Genomic DNA, 19,738 nt, shown 5'->3' on the forward strand with positions numbered 1-19,738 from the left:
ACGTGGATGACACTGTGTCAGTTAAATGCTGATTAGTTTTTTATTTATTTTTAGCCAAAACACAGAAGGTGGGGACAGTGGAGTTCACCAGGAATGGAAGAATCATAAAAGATCAAAAAGTACAGTATGAAAAGTACAGACACTGGCTGCAGTTGGTGTTTTTTGTTTTTGTTTCATGTTAGCTCCTTCTGTCTTGTAACTTTGCTCTTCTCTGTGGTCAGCTGATGAACCAACAACAAAACAGGCATGCGCTGAACAATACACCAATTATGCCACATATTTGGGATACTGCCCCCATCTGACAACAGACAATACATGCAGGTAGGCGGGTGAAGCTACCTACAGACTGCCAATACACTACTGTACCACTGATGAACTATAATTTCCCCATGAGACTAAACCCCCATAATCGCATGTATATATCAAAGTGAATGTTGGAGTTAATGCTGTAGTATAAATGCTTATATTTCACAGACATTACACCTGCCATTTTATGTATAGGAGCAGACTGCATTTTTATTCCTCGGGACTATGCTGAGAAAGTGTAAACTTCTTCTTCTAAACATAATGACTAAAGTTTAATAATAGTCATATATATTTTCATGGAAGCAATTTAAGTATCTACTTATTGAACAATTTACTGTTTTGTTTGGTATCCCTCAAATGAACAATATTTATTCAGTACATTTTAGAACTGCATTATAGATAAATGCCATTTCAAGAAAACAGGTTTGGTAGTTTTCATAATTTATTTTACATTTTCAGCACCACCTGCAAGACATTCACTCACTTAAGCCCCTGGCAGATGCCTGGTGTGACCACAACTTTCTCTTGTTGCCTATTTTACTACAAAGCTACTCAAAACTACAACTCATAACCTTTCAGACTGACATTTTATCTGCCTTCTGAAACCTGCACTCCTGCAGTTCATATGGGGAACACAATATGAAGGCTGCAAGGAGAAAGTCTCACTGCTGTGTTGCTACACCCTCTCACCCTGACACAGAGTGGGAGATATCAATCTTTCACTAATTCCTTCAAGTGTGAAAGGGTCCTTGTGGTGTCAGCCAAAGGGGGAAGATGGTCCTGGCCAGAGGTATTGAATGAGGGGAGGGCAAAGAGGAGGATGGGAGGAGAAGGGCCCCCTCACCACAGAGACCCTTCTTTTGGGGTCCCCACCTCAACCCTGCGGCTGACACCCTTGGACGGCTGACCAGATGGCGGCAGCATTAACCCAACAAAGGCGATCTAATTAGGGGTACAATAGAGAGAAAGAGAGGGGGTGGCAGTGTCCTGATGGACGGCACGCCACAGGAACAGCCAGGCAAGCCGCCTGAGACCAAAGCAAGTCAATACCATACCTACAACCCCCAACCCTACGCACACACTCACCATTAACACACACTTGCTTACACCCCCCTGGCAGTAATATAGGAGCCTATGACTTTATTACCCCTCATTAACACAAATTAGACCACTTGAGCCTCCCTGAATGGCGATGACAAATTGAATTAAGCGTTTGGAAACAAGTCAATCCCCACCCCTGGCCAGGCTGTGACCATATTGCATTAACATTCATTGAAGGGTGTTTGTGTATGTGTATGTGTGTGTGTGTGTGTGTGTGTGTGTGTGTGTGTGTGTGTGTGCGAGGCTATAAAAAAGTGCTATTATTTAGAGGTAGGTGGAGTTTTAGAGGCTGTGAATGGTTAAATTCCTTTGGAAATGATATGGATCCTCTTGGCTGTGGTTTGTTAAGTCAGGCAAGTTAAGGGGAGAATAAAAAAGAAGGAAACAGATGGTTTGAATAGAGAATTCAGCCAGTAAGCTAAACACGTTTTATTTGGGAATTACAGCTATTTATTTAAACGAGAAGGCCAGAAAAAACTAAACTTTTGAGGCAAAAGACTTATGTTGCTTTCTTTGTTTTTCTTTTTTGTGTTGACTAATTTTCATTCTGCACTATCATGTACTGGCCATTTTCATTTGACATATTGTAGCTACATCTGTTGATAACAGAAATCTTACCAGCATTTTGTCAAGAAAAGTCTAGTTTACCACTGATATTCATGTTATATGTAGCATGCAGATACAATCTTTCAAAGATATAATATCCAGCAGTAAAATCAAATTACTACATACATTGTCTTTGGTTATTGTTATTTTGACATCAATATATGCAAATGTGCAGATCATATTTAGATGTAAGGACATAAACATGAACAATAATTTCTTAAGTGGTTGAGTTGATTATATTACAAAATCTCTTTTTATTGAATATTTAAACCAAACTTTCATTGTGTTTAGAAAGCAGATAATATATTTAACCCATAACTTCTTAAATATGTAAAGCTTTAAAGTGAAATGTTAATTAAAGAAAAATAATGAGAAAAAAAAACAGGTCATGCATTTTTCGTTGATCATTACATTTTCTAAAAAAAACCAGGCAGCAATCTTATAATCATCTCAGTAATCAATCCTCATTAAGGAGAAAACAACAGTTCTGTGTGCAAAGGTGAACTCAAAATTCATTTAAAGATTACACATTTTATTCATAATGAATATAAATTATACCTTTATAGTGTGGCAAAAATGGACAAAAACAATAACAGTAGATGTTTCTTAAAAGTGGTGTTACATTGTTTGCTATGATGTTTTTATTTTTTTTTTTGTTTTTGTTGTTTTTTTTAATCAAACTCATTTGTATTGTTGAGTCTTCTAAATATGCAGTATTAAGCTGTGATTGTTAGACAGATGACTGTGAGTGTTTTTGTGACCTTACTTGTGTGAATGAGCAATTCTTCACTGCTCCTGTTGTTTTATTACAATTACCGACTCATGTTCATTTCAGCAATCATTTCATTTTCCCTGCAAACATTTGTCTCCCCTAAGATTTTGCTGACACCTTGTGGCAAACACACAGATCACAGTTTTCTGTGACAGCGTCAGACTGAGAAGTCTTAATGACTTTAAAGCATGGAGTGTAGTTGTGCTAATTGAGTAATAACAGGTAAATCACACAAATTTACAACTCAAGCACTTTTTCACTCATCAGTATGATTTAATTTATTGAGTTTTAGTTATTTAAGTTGGTATTTAGTAACAACAATAAAAGATATTTTAAACATATCTCTTGATACTCAACAAGTGACATGTCTGTAGATGACTACTGCTTTGTAATTTGAAATGTTTTCCAAAGTACGCAGTATACACTGAGCTCCTCTCTCTCACACACTCTGTGGTCCAACTTTGCTTGGTGCTCTCAGATGTCAGGATTTGGCAGGAGAACAAAATGATTCAAATCCTGGTTTATATTACAGACAGCTGTTATATTTAAAACAATCACTGATATAGATTTTAATGAGCTGCTTCTCGAACCACTGTGAGCTGTCTCTAAAAACATCACTCTTTGCCATTTCTAAGTATTTTTCCTGTTAATTCCATTAGCCTTCTATATTGTTATATTACTGTGAATTCAGACTAGATACCAAAGTAGAGATCAAGACTATTTTGTTTTCTTGGGCTTTCATTACTACTAATTTCACTTCTGCTGAACTTAAAGAATACAGACAAACATCTAGGAATACTCAGTGGTGTCAAGAATCTGGAATAATTAAAACTCGTCCTCAGGTGGCTAGGAGTTTGACAGGGACAGTATATGAAAAAGGGTCCCAACAATGAAGACAAATACACATACCTAATATACAGTATTATAACACAAAATAAAATATGTCCTATGAAATGTAGTTGCTCTAATTGTGCCCCAAATACTGCATTAGTCCAACAGTTGTACACGGTGCTCTTTGTCTTTTTCTTTTTTCCCCGTAGACAGTAAGTTCCATTTAATTTCAATATGATCCAACACCAGATGGAGCCAGAGGTTTAGAATACAACTTGGACTTGACCTGAAAGGCCAGTAACCATCTAATAAACAAACACACCTGGATCACACAGTTATAATTCTCTGATGACATAATCACATTGAAATGATGCTTTTATGCTATGATCTTGTGTTTTCATACAAAAACAGCTGTTTTCAAGATTCATCAGAGAGATATTGTAAGCTTTGTTTCGAACAGTTTTATTACATGCACCAAGCAGCCTGCTCAAACTCAAAAAGACAAAACCATATCAAGCCAGTCTTTGTTGATTGACCTGTAAAACTCAATGCAGCTTGTGAATCTGGTGAAAGCAGTGTTACTGTGAAAAAAACACCACCTCATGATAATATTTAACAATTGAACTAAATATTTCAACAAACAAGCTTTATTCATCTCATACACAATCATACAGAGTACAACATGCAGTGAAATGTTTTGTGTCCGAGCCACAGACGTACCCGGGGCTTGGGTTGTTTTGGGTTTTTTTCTAGCATGGGGGGGTCTAGCCAGGACCCTTACTGGCTATTGAGTGGGAATTGAACTTACGACCCCCGCCCCAAAGGTGTCTCTTACTCCACTACACTATCCAGCAGCTATTTAGGATTGTGTTATACATAGAAAACTCTTGAGCAAAATATTAAATGAAGACAGCCATATGAATATCTAGACGTAGATGGAAAATGTTTGGCTGTGATCTGCTGTTGAATAGCTAAATTTAAACACCTAAATTGCAATGGTACAGATGGCACATTGTGACTGGCTATTATTACCAACCAAAACTCCCCTGTGTGATTAAAATAAATGAACTAAGAATAACAATGTTGCAATGGTTTGTTTTGTTTTCTGTATACTGAAGCTGGGTGGAGAATGCAGCTATTAACAGTGCCATGGTCTGACATTTGTTTCCCTCTGGGAAAATACTTATACTGGAAATAATTAAGCTAATATATTATCTTCATAATGAATAATAACAGAACTGTACTTCATTTCTCAAAAACAAAATAATTTTGAGCACATTGAAATGCTTAGTAGGTCAAGTTACAGTTTGTATCCATGGCTCAATCCATTATTGTTTGGAAACTGTACACTACCACACTTTTTTATATAAATAATCCAAGAGGATGAAAAATAATTTTACAAAATAACATATTTTTAAAATATAGGTGTTGTTTTTAATACTTGGGATGAAAATTATTTGTATTCAGTGACTGCCTGAAGTCTGGAACCCAAATACTGCATTTACCCAGTCAAGGTGCTTTGTCACACTTTTCCTGCAGCAGGTTCCCTGATTTGTTTGTTTACGCTTTGCCTGCAGTTTTGTATTTAGTAAAGGAATAGAAACTATACTGTTTTGGCTGAGATCATGTGATTTACCTGGTCACTGAAAACATCTAATTTCTTTACTCTTGGGATGCGTTTGCAGTGTGCTTTGGATCTTTATCCATTTGTACCATTAATTGCTGTCCAGTTAGTTTTGTAGCATTCAGCTGGATGATCTGAGGAGAGAGCATGGCCCTGCACACTTAGAATCCCTCCTTCTACTTCTATCAGCAGTTACATCATCAATAAACACTAGTGACTCAGTTCCACTGGCAGCTATACACGTCGATGCCATAACACATGGCCTCAGCGTGTTTGACAAATGATGTGGTATACTTATTTGGACATATGAAATTTGGATTATCTTGTGCCAGATAAATTAAATTTTGTTTTTACAGAATGTACTAGATTGTTGAATTTGACCACTCTTGAAGTTTTTGCTATCTCACTGACATGTTAATTTTAGTTTTGCAGCCTGGTCATAACCTCCTTCGCCTGTATCAGCATCTCTTTGTCCTCATATTGAGTTCCAGCTGACCTTTGACCCTTTGGTTATAAAATATCATCACTTCATTATTTTATTTACTTAGACAACTGTGTGAAATTGAGTCATGAATACTTATTTCTTACGTTGTTGTCAAAAACATGTTGGGTTAGTGTACAGAATGTTTTGACATTTAATGTTTCATTACTAAAATGCATCTTTAATTCCAAGGAGGGTTTGTGCTAAATTTGAAGTAATGCTATTAATGACTACTAGTGTTTTGCATAATGATTTTTACTGTCACACGACAAGCATATTATATGTTACTTTACATGTACAGCAAATTTTTCTGTCAAACAATATTCTCAGATTATTCTTTTATTTACATTGTTCTCATATTGTCAGTAAGTTAAGATATGTACAGTAATGTAACAGAGAGAGTGTTCATGACTTTATGCTGTGATGTCTGTGGTGCTCTAACTTAGAAATCTTTATTTCCACCAAATGAGGTAGTGCATTCTTAGAATGTGATCCACAAATCTCTGCAAAAAATGAATATTATGATTATCTGCATGTGTGGCATTGATCAGCTCATGGTTGAAAATATTCACCAGCCATTTCTCCTGTGACTTAGTAATATCACAATGAAAATAGTTAAGGTTTGTGTGTGTGTGTGTGTGTGTGGGGGGGGGGGGGGGGGGGGGGGGTTAGTGAGCAATATCTCTCCTACTGAAAACTGATGCTGTCCTTCATAATCACCTGTAGTGAAGTAAGAAAAACATGGTACTGTTTTATTATGTGGAGGACGTAAAAAGTCAGTTTCTCAGAGACTTATAAATAACCCCTAACCCCACCAAGCTTGTAGTTTCCCTGTAAAATCCACATTAAGTTCTTTCAAAATAACTTCCAGATTTATCTTTGACCCTAAAACATTCAGAACGTTTCCCTAAACCCAGCTGCTCTAAAGGAGAACATCAAGCCACATGTGTATGTCTTCAATAACTTTATCTAAAGAAGCTGTAGCACACAATGTTTGCTTTCAGGGATCTCACGAGGCTTGAGCTTCACAAATGCACCACCCCTTCCAGCCTTCAGGTTGTGTTGTTTCTTCAACATCCAGCTCTCTGGCTGAATTGTAGAGGTCTTGTTTGACTTTATATTTGCCTGGTATCCACCTGGAAGTGGTACAAAAGCACAGTTGTGCAGGAAGCTTCTGCAATTTCCTCCCTCTTGCTTCACAAACGCATTACTGTGCCTCTCACCCAAACCACAACCACATGGGACGCAGTGCAGCACTGGAATTTTCCCACTGACAAAAACACATTAACTGTGTAGGGCCATGAGCTGACTGGGCCAAATGGTCGCTGTGATCACTTCAATGAATTAGGCCCTTTTTGTTTATTACTGTCACTTTATTACCTATATTTAATTCGGATTATCTCCAGAGGTATTTATGTTTTTTATATTTTTGTTGGTTTTCCTTGTTATCATCTATTTGGAAATTTGGAAATTTGGAGTCAGAATCTGATAATGATTCTGTACACTGATTTTAGATAACTCCTCCAATTTGTTGCAAAATCCATGATTTGGACTTTTTAAATATGTAGATAAGGTCCATAATAGATCATCCATCCAAAAAAAAAATCTTTTAATTCTGTGCATTTACCCATTACCCCGCAGCTTTCTCACTGACTCACAGCTGGGTCATCTTTGGTTTCAGGTATCTACAGTGCATACTGCATCATGTGACTTCCCAGCAAAGCTGCAACTTCAGAGAAATACAGCACCCATTTTCCCAGGATACAGATTTACATTTTGATCAAACCTCAAGTAACTTCAGTTCAGTTCAGGTTTATTAGTCTCAAATCACAACAGCTGTCACCTGAAGGCGCTTTATGCTGCAAGGTTAAGACCCTACTGTAATTTGAAAAAGACGATCCCTTGTGAGTAAACGCTTTGTGCTGGCGGGACAGGGAAAGAAGTGGAAGGGGAGAGAAAAAAGAAAGGATATGTTGCATCAGTATGGTAAAGGACTGGTTCTTATATAGCGCTTCTACTCTGAGCACTCTTGTTTCATTCATCCATTTACACAAGCACTTCTTTCTATGCAAGTGCTTTCTATATAACATTCACACACATATTCATACACATTTATACTCCGATGGATGCATTGGAGAGCAACTTGGCGTTAATATCTTACCCAAGGATATTTGGCATGGAGACAGATGGGGATCAAACCACCAACCTTGCGATTAGTAGTTGAGCTGTGCTACTTCCTGAACTACAGCCAGTATAGAAACAGATGGGGTGTAAAAAGGGTGAGTAGAAAATAAGTGTTCAGTGTGTCAAAAGGTATAACAGGAAGTTCCGCAGCAATCTGACAGTGAAGGTTATTGCATAGGGTTCAGAGGGCTTTGCAGTTGTCTTGTAGGTTTCAAAGTAGATTTCCTGTTCAAGTATAAATTGAGGAAAAGGGAAAGTTTACAGTCACCTGATCCAGTCTGAACTATAAACTTTATCAAAAAGAAGAGCTTTGAGTCTAAACTAGAGAGAGCATCTGTCTCCTGAATCCAAACTGGGAGCAGGAGAGGGACCTGACAGCGCAAGGCTCTGCCTCCCATTCTACTTTAAGAAATTCTATGAACCACAAGTAAGCCGTCAGTTTGAAAGTTAAGTGCTCTGTCAGAGTGATGGTATTATAGGGCCTGATTATTCAAGACTTTATATTTGAGGAGAAGGAGTTCAATTCTAGATGTAGAGGCTGAGCCTACGCTTGAAGCCACTGAGGTGTTTGTTAACGGGGGTGACGCAATGTCACTGGTATGTATGAATTAATTAAACAGTCCAATAACTCCAATAGTACTTATCTTGTTTGGTCTTTATTCCAATTTTTAACATAACAGCGCAGCGGTCACAAACTGTTTGCCTTCTTGCGATTAATAACACACCTGATGCTGATTATGTGCGTCTACCATAAATACCCCATACGAAAACAGAAAAAGGTGACCTCTGGCAGCAACATAAGGTATTAACCCAAAAATGGCTCCTACATTTAACAGGGAACCAGTGAAGAGAAGCCATTTTAAGAAATATAGGACCTCTCTTACTCATCTCTGTTAAAATTCTCACTGCAGCACTTTGGATTAACTGAACTTTTTTTTTCAGATAGCTGTTGTTTGGTTCCACCTACAGAGAAATTAATCTTGCAAGTTTCCCTAAAACCTATAGCAGCCTTTTCATCGCTTTCAACCAGAAACAATATGAAATGAGTGGAAAACAGACCGCCCTCTGGCAGTTTTAATTCACTGCATTATTAAATAAAAGAAGATAGAAAACAGATCAATTTACCACTTGGACGGTGATCAATGCAGCAACACAATCGCATAAAAACAACCCTGGGCCATTTTTAATGATCATTTTGTCAACGCAAATTAAACAGATATGAATGAAGACAAATTGCATTGCATAAAAGAACCTTTTTTCTTTCTCGAACTTCACTTTGAGCACTTGAGCACTAGCCAAACTGTGCAATATCTGCAAATAGTATGTACAGTAGGATTTTTATGATGCAGAAATCACCAGTTTTTTTAAAGTAAAGACAGCTATTGAGTGCTTTCATGTGACTTACAACAGTCATAATGGTATCATATGTTATCACTTGTTTTCAGATAAGTCTAGTAAATAGTATTAATTTTCCATTAAGGTATATCTACATTGAAAGGCAGTCAACTTCTTGAAAAGCACTTTGAAACTGTCCTTAACTTCTATTTGACACTAAAATAAAGAAGCATGTGATAGATACACGCATTCATTAAACATTTACGTTACACTTGGCCAGCAAAAACTCCAGTTTATCTGTGACACATCACCCCATGTCTCTGAAGTATTAAAGCTGACAAGTTTTGGAGTACTAGCATTTCCAATGGCATGTCAGAGTGCAAACGGTAGAAAGCATATTAATGAATCGTTGTCCCTGGCCAGTTTGAGTATCATATTCTATTTTTAGCAGATTTTAAAGCACGTTTTTTCATTTAGGCAATGCACCAAATTAAACACTGACAAATGCACTTTAGTGGTTTGCAGTGCTTCAGCAAACAGATTTTGAAAGCATTGTAATCATATATTTGGTATTTACAGCAAGGTTCTAATCCACTGACAACAATTATAGTGCAAAAAGAGATAAAGCATATGACCGAAGACTGAAATCGTCGCACCTTGCACTCACCAGGTTAGTTTTATATATATTGAAGGAATCCATTTCCTTTATTTTATTTTTGAGGTTTATTTTTATTTTTAGGTTCATTTGGTAATTCTTTCTGGTTTCATTTAGATCTGTCTCTAAATGCAATTTTCAATCTTTTGATTATAATATTTAACATTAAAGGGCACCAAATATCCAATAGGCAATAATATGAAGGATAAAGATGGTATCCTCTTTTACCTCACTCTATGGAATGACTTTCACGCTTGGCTGCTGTCCAATTTTATCTCCAGGAGTTGCTAGGCGACAGGATCATCCTCATTGCAAGGGTATTCTGGAAAATGATGGAACCAATAAATGAATTATCTGTAACTTATTATCTGCCTTCAACATTGCTATCACATGGGTCAGCGACATCAAAACATGCAATATAAATGGACAATTTTAGTATAGCAACGTTAGTGCACAGTAAGTCTGTTTAATCAGAAAGTTGTCTGTGCAGCCACCTTGATGTTGTGTTGTCTGAATTAACACATTGTTTAAGTCACATTAAGACCAACTGAAGAGTATTAGCTTAGTTTATATCAGCTGCTAAAATGTTATAACTTGGTGACAAGTACTCCGAGATACCACCAGAGTCATAACCAGAGATGGGCAGTAACGCGTTACTTGTTACTTGTTACTTGTTACTTGTAACGCGTTACTGTAATCCGATTACTTTTTTCAAGTAACGCGTAAAGTAAGGGATTACTATTGCAAAAACGGTAATTAGATTACCGTTACTTTCCCGTAGGAACCCTGCGTTACTAAAACCGTGATTTTTTTTGCGAGAATGTCTCATGACAGTGACATAAGCAAGTGCAACATTCCTGGCAACAGATCAACAATGGATAATATATGGAGTGCGGGAGAGAGTATGAGCGCACAGCGTTTAAAGCTTGGAAGTACTTACCTTATTTTGAGTTTGATTCCATAAAAAGTGACAAAAACATTCTTTTTGGGAAGAAAACTTTTTACAGCGAAAAAAAACCCTAAACTTCCAAGCAAGCACCGAGTGCATTACGACGTAATGGGAAATTCACAGAGAAACTCGCGGATTCTTCCACTGACCGCTGCGGCACACCTGCACCAGGGTAAACCTCCGCCTACCGTAGTCCTGCTTTACAGGTGAAAATAGAGCAACAGGACCGCTAGTCTGTGACTTTATTTATTTTCTGCTGTGTTTTACTTGCATCTATTTGAAAGAGTGAGTGTAAACACACACAAAAAAATATTTTATGTGCTGGAATGTGCAGAAAATAAGTTTAAATGTTAAACTAATTTATTCAAGTCAGAGAATGTTGCATATAATTAAAATTTTGCTTGATGCATAAAGTTAAAAGATTAAAACTAACAAAACAAGTTTTAAAAAGGATCTTTTCCATTTGATTACATTTTGTATGATGGATTATGCAGAAAAAGTAGAATTGGGCTGAAAGATCTATCGCTTTATCACCTATTCAGGTTGTAAATCGTGATTTTAAAAAGTAACTAAGTAACTAAGTAACTAAGTAATTAATTACGTTTGAAAATAAGTAATCAGTAAAGTAACGGGATTACTTTTTTGGGGAAGAAATCAGTAATTAGTTACTGATTACTTTTTTCAAGTAACGACCAACACTGGTCATAATGCTTCCTTGTTTCTTTATTCAGTCAAGTCCTTCCCTAAAAGATCTTTAATGTCCTTAATCTCATCAGAAACCTAATTTGTCTTTCATTGGTTTGCTTACTAACATTTTTTATTGTGTATTCAGTGCTGACTGCAAATGCAATTTGGTCAAATTTTACTTCATTTATCAGATTATTTAATTTTATAGAGAAAGTAGTTATTGATGAGAAGAGGAGAATTTCTGCAGTCCAGTGTTAAACAGGCAGCCTAACTAAACTCAAACACAAATGTGCCATGTATGTGACTTGAACAACTACAGACCACTTCAAAGACATTTAATTGGCACTACAAACTTCCCACTGAAACCTGCTGACCTGAATTCAATGATTCAGAAGTGGTATAATGACAGCACTGAGGCAGCACTACACCAGAGAACAAATAACAAAACACTATTAAGCCACTGCAGTTAAGCTGCCCATGAAATCTAGACAAATCCAACCAAAAGAAAATAATAAAAAATGAATGCTCTGGTAGGAGAAAAACATGACTATTGTTTGAATCTTTTGAAAAGATTTTTCTCAGATACTTAATTGATAAGGTATGGCAGCATGTTTGCTCCTTCTGACACATCAAGTAGCTTTGATTATCTCCTCTGATAGAGGGCTTAGTGGGATGCATTTAATATTGGAACAGTTTAAAATAAACTCCTACACCGCTGCAGTCTATAACTGCAATGTGAGGAATGAATGGTAGCAGATATTATTTGAAGTCTGGATGTCATTTATTAGTCAGTCAGCACAAAAGCAAATATCTAAATACCACCATTTTATCATAAGCAGACAGGAAAATACTTGTTTCAAAAGCCAACCATTTTTTAAATACAGCACACTCTTAAAAAATGCACATTGCCTGAATAAATACTAGTATTATTTATTGTTCTTTTGTTCTGCAGATCCATGCACCAGAGACTTAGAGGATTATTTCAACTGACAGTACATCTGCACCCGTGAAACAGCCACTGAGCTGTAAGCTGATCATGCTGAGAAAGAAACTTAATAACCTGTCCACCTCACTTAAACAGCAATGAGTTTTGATTTTAGATAAATCCTTTGTGAAATTTTAATTACAGCATCAAAGCTGTAATCTGCCCTTCAGTGGGACAGAGCTGGAATGAAGTCCAGTGAATAGCCACTGTCGAGATGTTGACAGAGAGTTCACCAACACCATGCATGCCATTATGATTTTTCCACATCAGCAGCTTTAAAGAACACAGAATATAGAAAGTGTCACAAAAAATGTATGAATATTTTTGTAATACCCTTTATCACCACATGAGGTGGCAATGTGGTTAAAAAAATACACAATTTACAATTCATTTTAAGGATCTTGTTTCCAGTTTTAAAATCAAAGCCGCATCAAATCACTAATAAACCATTAAATATAAAGGCTAAAAGTGTTTTCTTTACCTCAATGTATGGAATGACTTTCATGCTCAACTGCTGTTCAATTTTATCTCCATGAGTTGCTAGGCAACAGGAGCATCCTTGTTGCCTTGTACCCATAAACGGATTCTGTAGATCTGTAACTTATTATTCCACATTGTTGTGATATGGGTCAACGAAAGAGAAGACTGCTATGCAAATGGGCCATCAGGCCATTTAGCCGTGACATCTGAGTGTTTGCTTTGTCCTGCCTGGAGAAGCACATATGCTGCCTTGCCCCTGTATAAATTAGTGAGTGGGTACGCAAGCAAAGGTCTTACATTATAATGCCATTTTTTCAGTTGATCTTATTAGAAAATAAAACATCAAATAAAATTTTAAGAGAAATCTTAAGATTCTAATTTCTAAACAATAAATAAATAAAAAAATACACTAATTTACAATGGCAAAATGAATTCATTTTACAATTTACTTATTTACTCTTCATTTAATTTATTATATACTTCTGAGTAATTGAAATTCTGTTAAAATGGATCACTGTTTTGCCCTGCAATACACTAGCAATCTGTCCAGAGTGTAAATTGTCTTTTGCCCAGTAAAAGCTGGATATAGTTCATGACATGTCACATGTCATCATGACATGTTCGGGACTTACAATCGCCTAGAGTGCATGAGAAAATCTAATATTTGACACTTCAAGTCAAAACAAAACCACATCTATCTAGATCAGGCTCCAAGCAGGGTCAGTTGTGCCGTACATAAATAATTTTCATTAAAAACTGAAAATTGTCATTTTCATAATATACAAAATCTATATATCAGTGCTCATTATTAAAATGTTATCTGCATCATTAACACGAAGGCAGCTGCAGGTAAGAAATAAAAATGGCACAAACCTAAACACTAATAATACTAGATAAAGTCACTTCTGTCTTATAGGTGCAACTACTGGATTGGCTACAGACATTTTTGTCGTGCACTGAATGCTGAAGGTTGCATCTCATTCCATCTAAGAGGACTTAGATGGTACATCAGACTAAGAAGTGTTGGGAACCACTAATCTCCTGTAACTACATCTCTTTAAACAGGAGACCTTCTATGTAGCGACCATGATGAGAAGCAATGTGAGTTAATGACTCTTCTAAATCACATTAACAGCAAAGACAAACTGCTGCTGCAGAGCATTAGCTAAATCTTCATCACATGCCAGAGGGGATCCAGTCGCCTCATTCTCAGTGAATGGTACTCTAAGTCAACACCTGCAAAATATCTTTGCCTTTTAATTAAAACATTTCTCTCACTCATCTTTCATATTTAAACAAAGAATATGTAGTCACTGGCCAGATGTTGCTGTTTCACATCTGATCGCTATATTCCATAACCCACCCCACCAAAAAAAAAACAGCCAACTAAGGCGAATTATATGATCATGAAAGATACATATCTCATAAATGGTGGAACTAACTAGATTATATGGGCCCTCTCTGCAGAGCAGCTAATGGAAGCTGCAGTGTAGTGGAAATAAGACCTGTTAGCTTACTGTGTTTGCCTGAAATGCTAGCCCGCCAGGCTTTTTCACCACTGTTCTCACTGAGATAAATCCCTGTTGCACTTAGTAGTCATCCATTTTTAATGCCACAGCCTCAGCTGGAGATACATAAAGACAGAGGAGGAGAAGACAGAGGAGGGAAAGCAGGGACGGGGGGAGGGAGGAACTGCCAAGAAGTGGCTGACACCAGACGAATGCTTCAGGCTAATATATGTTTGTATGCTTAGCATCAGCAGCAATTAAGAGTGTCTAAGGTTGTTTGCCTGGTGAGACAGACAAAAGACAGTAGGGTGATTCATGAAGTCATCATGATTTTAGTACATTTCCATCATTTATAGAACATCTGTAACAAACCAAGCTGCTGGAGTAAATCAGAAGCACTCACAGCTGCACAACTGTGTACAGCCATGATTTCTTTTCCAACAAACAAGAAGCAAGGCAGCAAGGCTTCCTGCCTGTTTTTGAGCCACATAATATGTCTGCAGCAGCCATTCCACAGATGGCAAGCAGAGAAGGCTGGGAGGGCCAGCTATTCAATCCACTTCAGCACAAACATGATCTGTTTGAATGGTGAGGCATAAGCCAAGACATTCTTGTGTGGGAAGACCTCCCTAAACAACTGTGAGCAACCCATGGCAGTGTGTTTGCCTTTCAGAAACAAATCTTTAAGATATGAGAGCAACAGATCGGTCTGAATTCATCCAAAAAGCAAAGGTTAAGTGTGGTAAAATGCAAAGTAGTAAATGTAACCTAAGCAGGGCGTATGTGATCCACAAACAGGCTCTGTGTTAACTCATGAGTGAGACAGTCAGCTAGCTGGCCAATTAGGCCAAGCAAAGCCATTTCTTTGTTTCTAGTCGAACCCCCCCCCACCCCCCGCTTGGTTTAATGTTGTTTAGGAATCACTAAATCAGTAATCTGAGACTTAAACAAAAACCTTTGTGTTTAGAAAAGGGTAAACCAATTAGAGAACACAACCACATAGGTCCAAATATTTCATACGTTTTTATTTCTCTAGTGTATTTATATGTTGTTATTCTGCACAGCAGCATACAGGAAATTGTGGTAAAATATAAATAACAAAGTTCAACAGTGTTTCTTTTTCTCTTATTCATTTAATCCAAAAAACCTCTGTTAAAAGTGGCAAATTTTGTCAGCTTTTTTTCAATATCCGCTCTCTTGCACACTCTCAAGAATGCAACATTGAACAACGAAACTTTAAAAAGTATGGGTATATCACTATTTACAGACAGTCTCACCTTTTGGTGAGCAATGCTATAGCTTTTTGGAAACTTACTTCCATTATGTTAAATGCAACAAAATGAAAATACAATTATGTTATACAAAGATCAAAAATACCTATCAAAACCCTTATTATAAATGGCAGCACTATATCAATAAACTGCTGTTGACATTTTTACGTGTAAGTACAAAATCCTGTTGAGGTAGTGCCCTCTGAAGTCACTTGTAATGTTAAAATACTGAATAAACATCACTTTATACACAATACAGCAAATCTTTCTCTTTTTTTTCTTCAATTCAATTGTATTCCTTTGGTAAACAAAACTGTCAGAAATGTGCAGTCCTGCAAGTGACACTTTCAATCATACATTCACAACATTTTTGCATCTTTTTTGGGATTCTTCAGAAATGTAATAATGGGATAACATGTTGTTTGTGAACATTCATTTGCCATTTTCTTCACCCCGACACAGAATGAAAGGTAAATGGGACTTACTCAGTTTCATAATGCAAAGCAGACATGCTTATGAGACTCTGTGGTGAATACATTGTGAGGGCAAACCAAACCATAAACACCATAAAAAACGAGAGAACTGACAGAGAAAAGAAATCCAGTGTGTCACCCTTATTTGGGAATGTAAACATAAAACATAATGAATAATATTTCTCATTAAATGTAAAATCGGGTAACTGTCTCATCACACATGATTAGAACAGAGGTTTGGCTTTACAACGACTGATCAGAACGTTCCCCAGAGAATATGAGCCCTAAACAGAGGCCACATTGTCTTTTTTTTCTTCTTTTTCTTCCTGCCTTGCAGATTGAATGTCAACTTTTACAGCAAGTTGGAAAATATGTTGTGGAGTTTTTAGGCAGGCAGATGGGATCAAAGAGTTCCTCCTCCAGTCAGACTCACACAAGTATTCACTAATGACACATTCTTGAGCTTCTTTAATGGCAAACATAACTTTGGTTTCTAAGACGTGAAAGAAAATCGAGGCAAGCTTAGCTCACCATACAAAAATACTTGGTAGAAAAAGGCTATGACATTCATCCCCTTTGCCAATGTCAGTGTGTTCCCTACATGACCAAAATACTTTTTATTTATTTTTTTTGTATTTATTCACACTTTGTGATTATTGATACATATGTGTATGTATACCCACACTCAAAATAACTACAGACTATAAAGAAAAATAAATCCGATGTATAAAGCATAAAATTATTCTATGTGGATAAAGGAACTATAAAAATATAAGAGATCTTAAGAGAAACAAAAAAGATAAAATCAATATGTTTATGAAACTGGGATAAAGGCTAGAGCCGAAATCAAAACAGTCATCTGGAAATTGTTCAGTGCAATTTATTTTACTTTATAGTCTTGTTTGTTTAAAATATTTTCATCCTCTTACCACCCACAGCCCTCCCACCCTTTAATGGTCGCTGGGATGGCTGGTCTTTTGACAGTGGACAATATTTTATCGTATGAGCATTGTCCCCGTTGGCACTGCAAAGGGGGCAGGTATAAGCCCTCAGAATCGGGCACACAACCCTGCCGTCCGGAGTCTTCAGGACGTGGGAGCCGTACACCTCCTCGGGCGCTCCGTTATTTCGGCAGAAGACGCAGATTTTCGGCTCCTGTTTGGTTCTGGAAGCGGGTTTGCGCATCTTCTTCTCCATGCCGAACATATCGAACCCAGTGAAGTTCCCACCAAAACCCACCTCCCGCTCCGGCAGCTGGACGCCGAGCTGATTTTGGAAGGGGCTCAGTATCGAGAAACGCTCTTTCAAGTCCAGGATGGAAGCTGGTGGGGGGCTCCCGGACGGGCAGCAACAATCCAGGTGCCCGCTTTCTCCAACGGCACCCGCGATTATGCACGGACACGCCGGGGAATCGTCCAAGCCCAGAGTCGCTTTCAGGGACTCGGTGATGGAGTTGGGATTTTGGGGCATGCTGAGCTTGTTATTCTTCGTAACCAAAGTCGTCAGCCCAAGATAGTCGTTCCAGAAATTAAAAGTATAGTCATATGGGCTGCGCGCATTCAGATAGTTCTGATTGAGAAAATCCATGGCCACTTCTGCTCCTTCGCTTGCCGTAAAAAGGCGAAACAGACAGAGTAATCCGTAGAGTCTTTATAGCCAGAGTTCTCTTCCAGGTATGGTTCATGTGCAGCGATGTGGTCTCCAGTGTTCCTGTTATGTTTGAGCGTCCTGCAAACAGGCTTTCTTGTTATAAGTACCAAGAGGGCGGGGCGCTCTCCCTTGAAAACCAAGTTCCTGATCAGGTCGAAAGCAAGCTCGCTGTTTTCAAAGCTACAGTTAGACAGATTTGTTTTCTTGCAGGCTGGCGCTTTCTCTTCTATCAATCATTATTCTGCAATTAAGGCATACGGCGACTTTCATTAAAAATAGCTTGTTAATACTTAATGATTTGAACAAGTGCGCAAAGAAAATATTTCGTGCAAAAGCCGTACTGTAGGTAATTACATCATTTCAGCGCCAGTACTAATCAATTACGACTCGGAGTTTCGTTCCCCTTCGTACTAAACATTACAATCCCGCGTGATTTGTTGATCAGTATCGTTAATCAGTTTGTATGAATACCATCAACGCCAACTCGGCTTTTCACACAACTTAACCCATTGTGAGCCAAGAGCATGGGCCCTTTGTTTCTTGCAGAAGCCATCCTCCTACAGTCCATGGGAGAAATAGCCTAGGCTGATGCGTGCTGTTATGTTAAAACTGAATCAATATGAGGGAAGCCTAACCGACTCCCATGTTTCCACATTGTCAGATTTTACAGTTCCAGGACAAACTCACATGCAGTGGTTGATTTAAAATCATTTGATGAGTGGTTCATAATAATCCTATATTTTGTGTTTTTCGTCACTAAAGTATTTTCTACTTGCTCACAACCCTTTCTATCTGATAACATGGTTTGGCAGAGGGAGAATGTATTGTCAGTTTGTATGTTGTATAAATAGAAAATAAGTTCTGCAGAAAATGTCTAACCTCCAGATCAAAACTCGTTTACTTGCAAGATTTTAAAATGAAAGAAAATGTTTAGTAGATTAAAAAGAATCTTTTGTTGCTCGAAAACAACACATCATTTCACAGTCATGCTGTAAACACAACATGCAGACCAGTTTATCAACAGGGGGCAGCAACATGCAATTGCAGGTCAGTTCATATGAACCAAAAGACCTTTTGCTCCCTACTTCTCTCCCCAGTATGAATGACAGTACCAAACAAATACTATAATGATGGCTACTGGCTGGAAGATGACAGTCACCAATTATATTTCACTAAATCCAGATGCATTCATGTAGTCTGAATCCAGTGAGGCAGCTATGGTTAAGTTCAGAGAGCAACTAAACAATTTGGTCAGTTTGGGGGATTTTTCTACATTTATTTTTTTCATTTAGCCAAATAAAGCACATTACTTAGATGTTGGCTTATGAATGACCTGTGGAACAACTGTGACAATATAAATGGCAAATGTTATTATGAAAATGTTATTTATGTTGTATCATTTTGTATTAATTTACCAAAGTTGTCATTATTATTATTGGTAGTAGTAGTGTTGTTATGTTTAAAGGTAGTTTAATTAAGCCATTTATTCAAGCTTTCAATTGGCCAATGCTGTGTAGAATTCATCTTGGAAATAACAATGAACTTTGAAGAAGGCAATTGTCTGAGTGGTACATAAAATACAGACATTAACATTATAACAGCGGTATTACTTTCCAAGAGAACAGTGGTTCCCAAAAGCATTTCCTTATGCTTTTTTTCTGCTTGTTTTACTTTAACCACAAAAATAATTTTTGTTCTTTTAACCCCAAAAATTCAAATGGCATCGCCTGCAGAGAGGTAAAGACAGAAGTATATGAATGACCAAACCAATGGGTAACCATGAGGTAACTCACCGATGCGTGAACCCCCATTTTGAAGCTTTGACGTTAACATTTCAGCC

At 37.4% G+C, this 19,738-nt stretch overlaps 1 protein-coding gene across 1 annotated transcript; it reads right to left on the minus strand.

The window, feature by feature from the left end:
* Positions 1-15,508: 15,508 nt before the first annotated feature.
* nanos1 (nanos homolog 1) lies at positions 15,509-18,562 on the minus strand. The gene has a single exon (XM_005924085.3). It carries the CDS (start codon positions 17,833-17,835, stop codon positions 17,155-17,157), a length of 681 nt encoding a protein of 226 aa, XP_005924147.1. The 5' UTR covers positions 17,836-18,562; the 3' UTR covers positions 15,509-17,154.
* Between the last annotated feature and the right edge of the window lie 1,176 nt (positions 18,563-19,738).

Source organism: Haplochromis burtoni, unplaced genomic scaffold (assembly GCF_018398535.1).
Source record: "Haplochromis burtoni strain Fernald_Lab_line unplaced genomic scaffold, NCSU_Asbu1 Contig_73, whole genome shotgun sequence".
Classification (NCBI taxonomy): Eukaryota; Metazoa; Chordata; class Actinopteri; order Cichliformes; family Cichlidae; genus Haplochromis; species Haplochromis burtoni.

What these genes read in the sequence shown, in the direction of transcription:
- nanos1 (XM_005924085.3), bottom strand. Translation starts at nt 17,835, where the DNA reads ATGGATTTTCTCAATCAGAACTATCTGAATGCGCGCAGCCCATATGAC.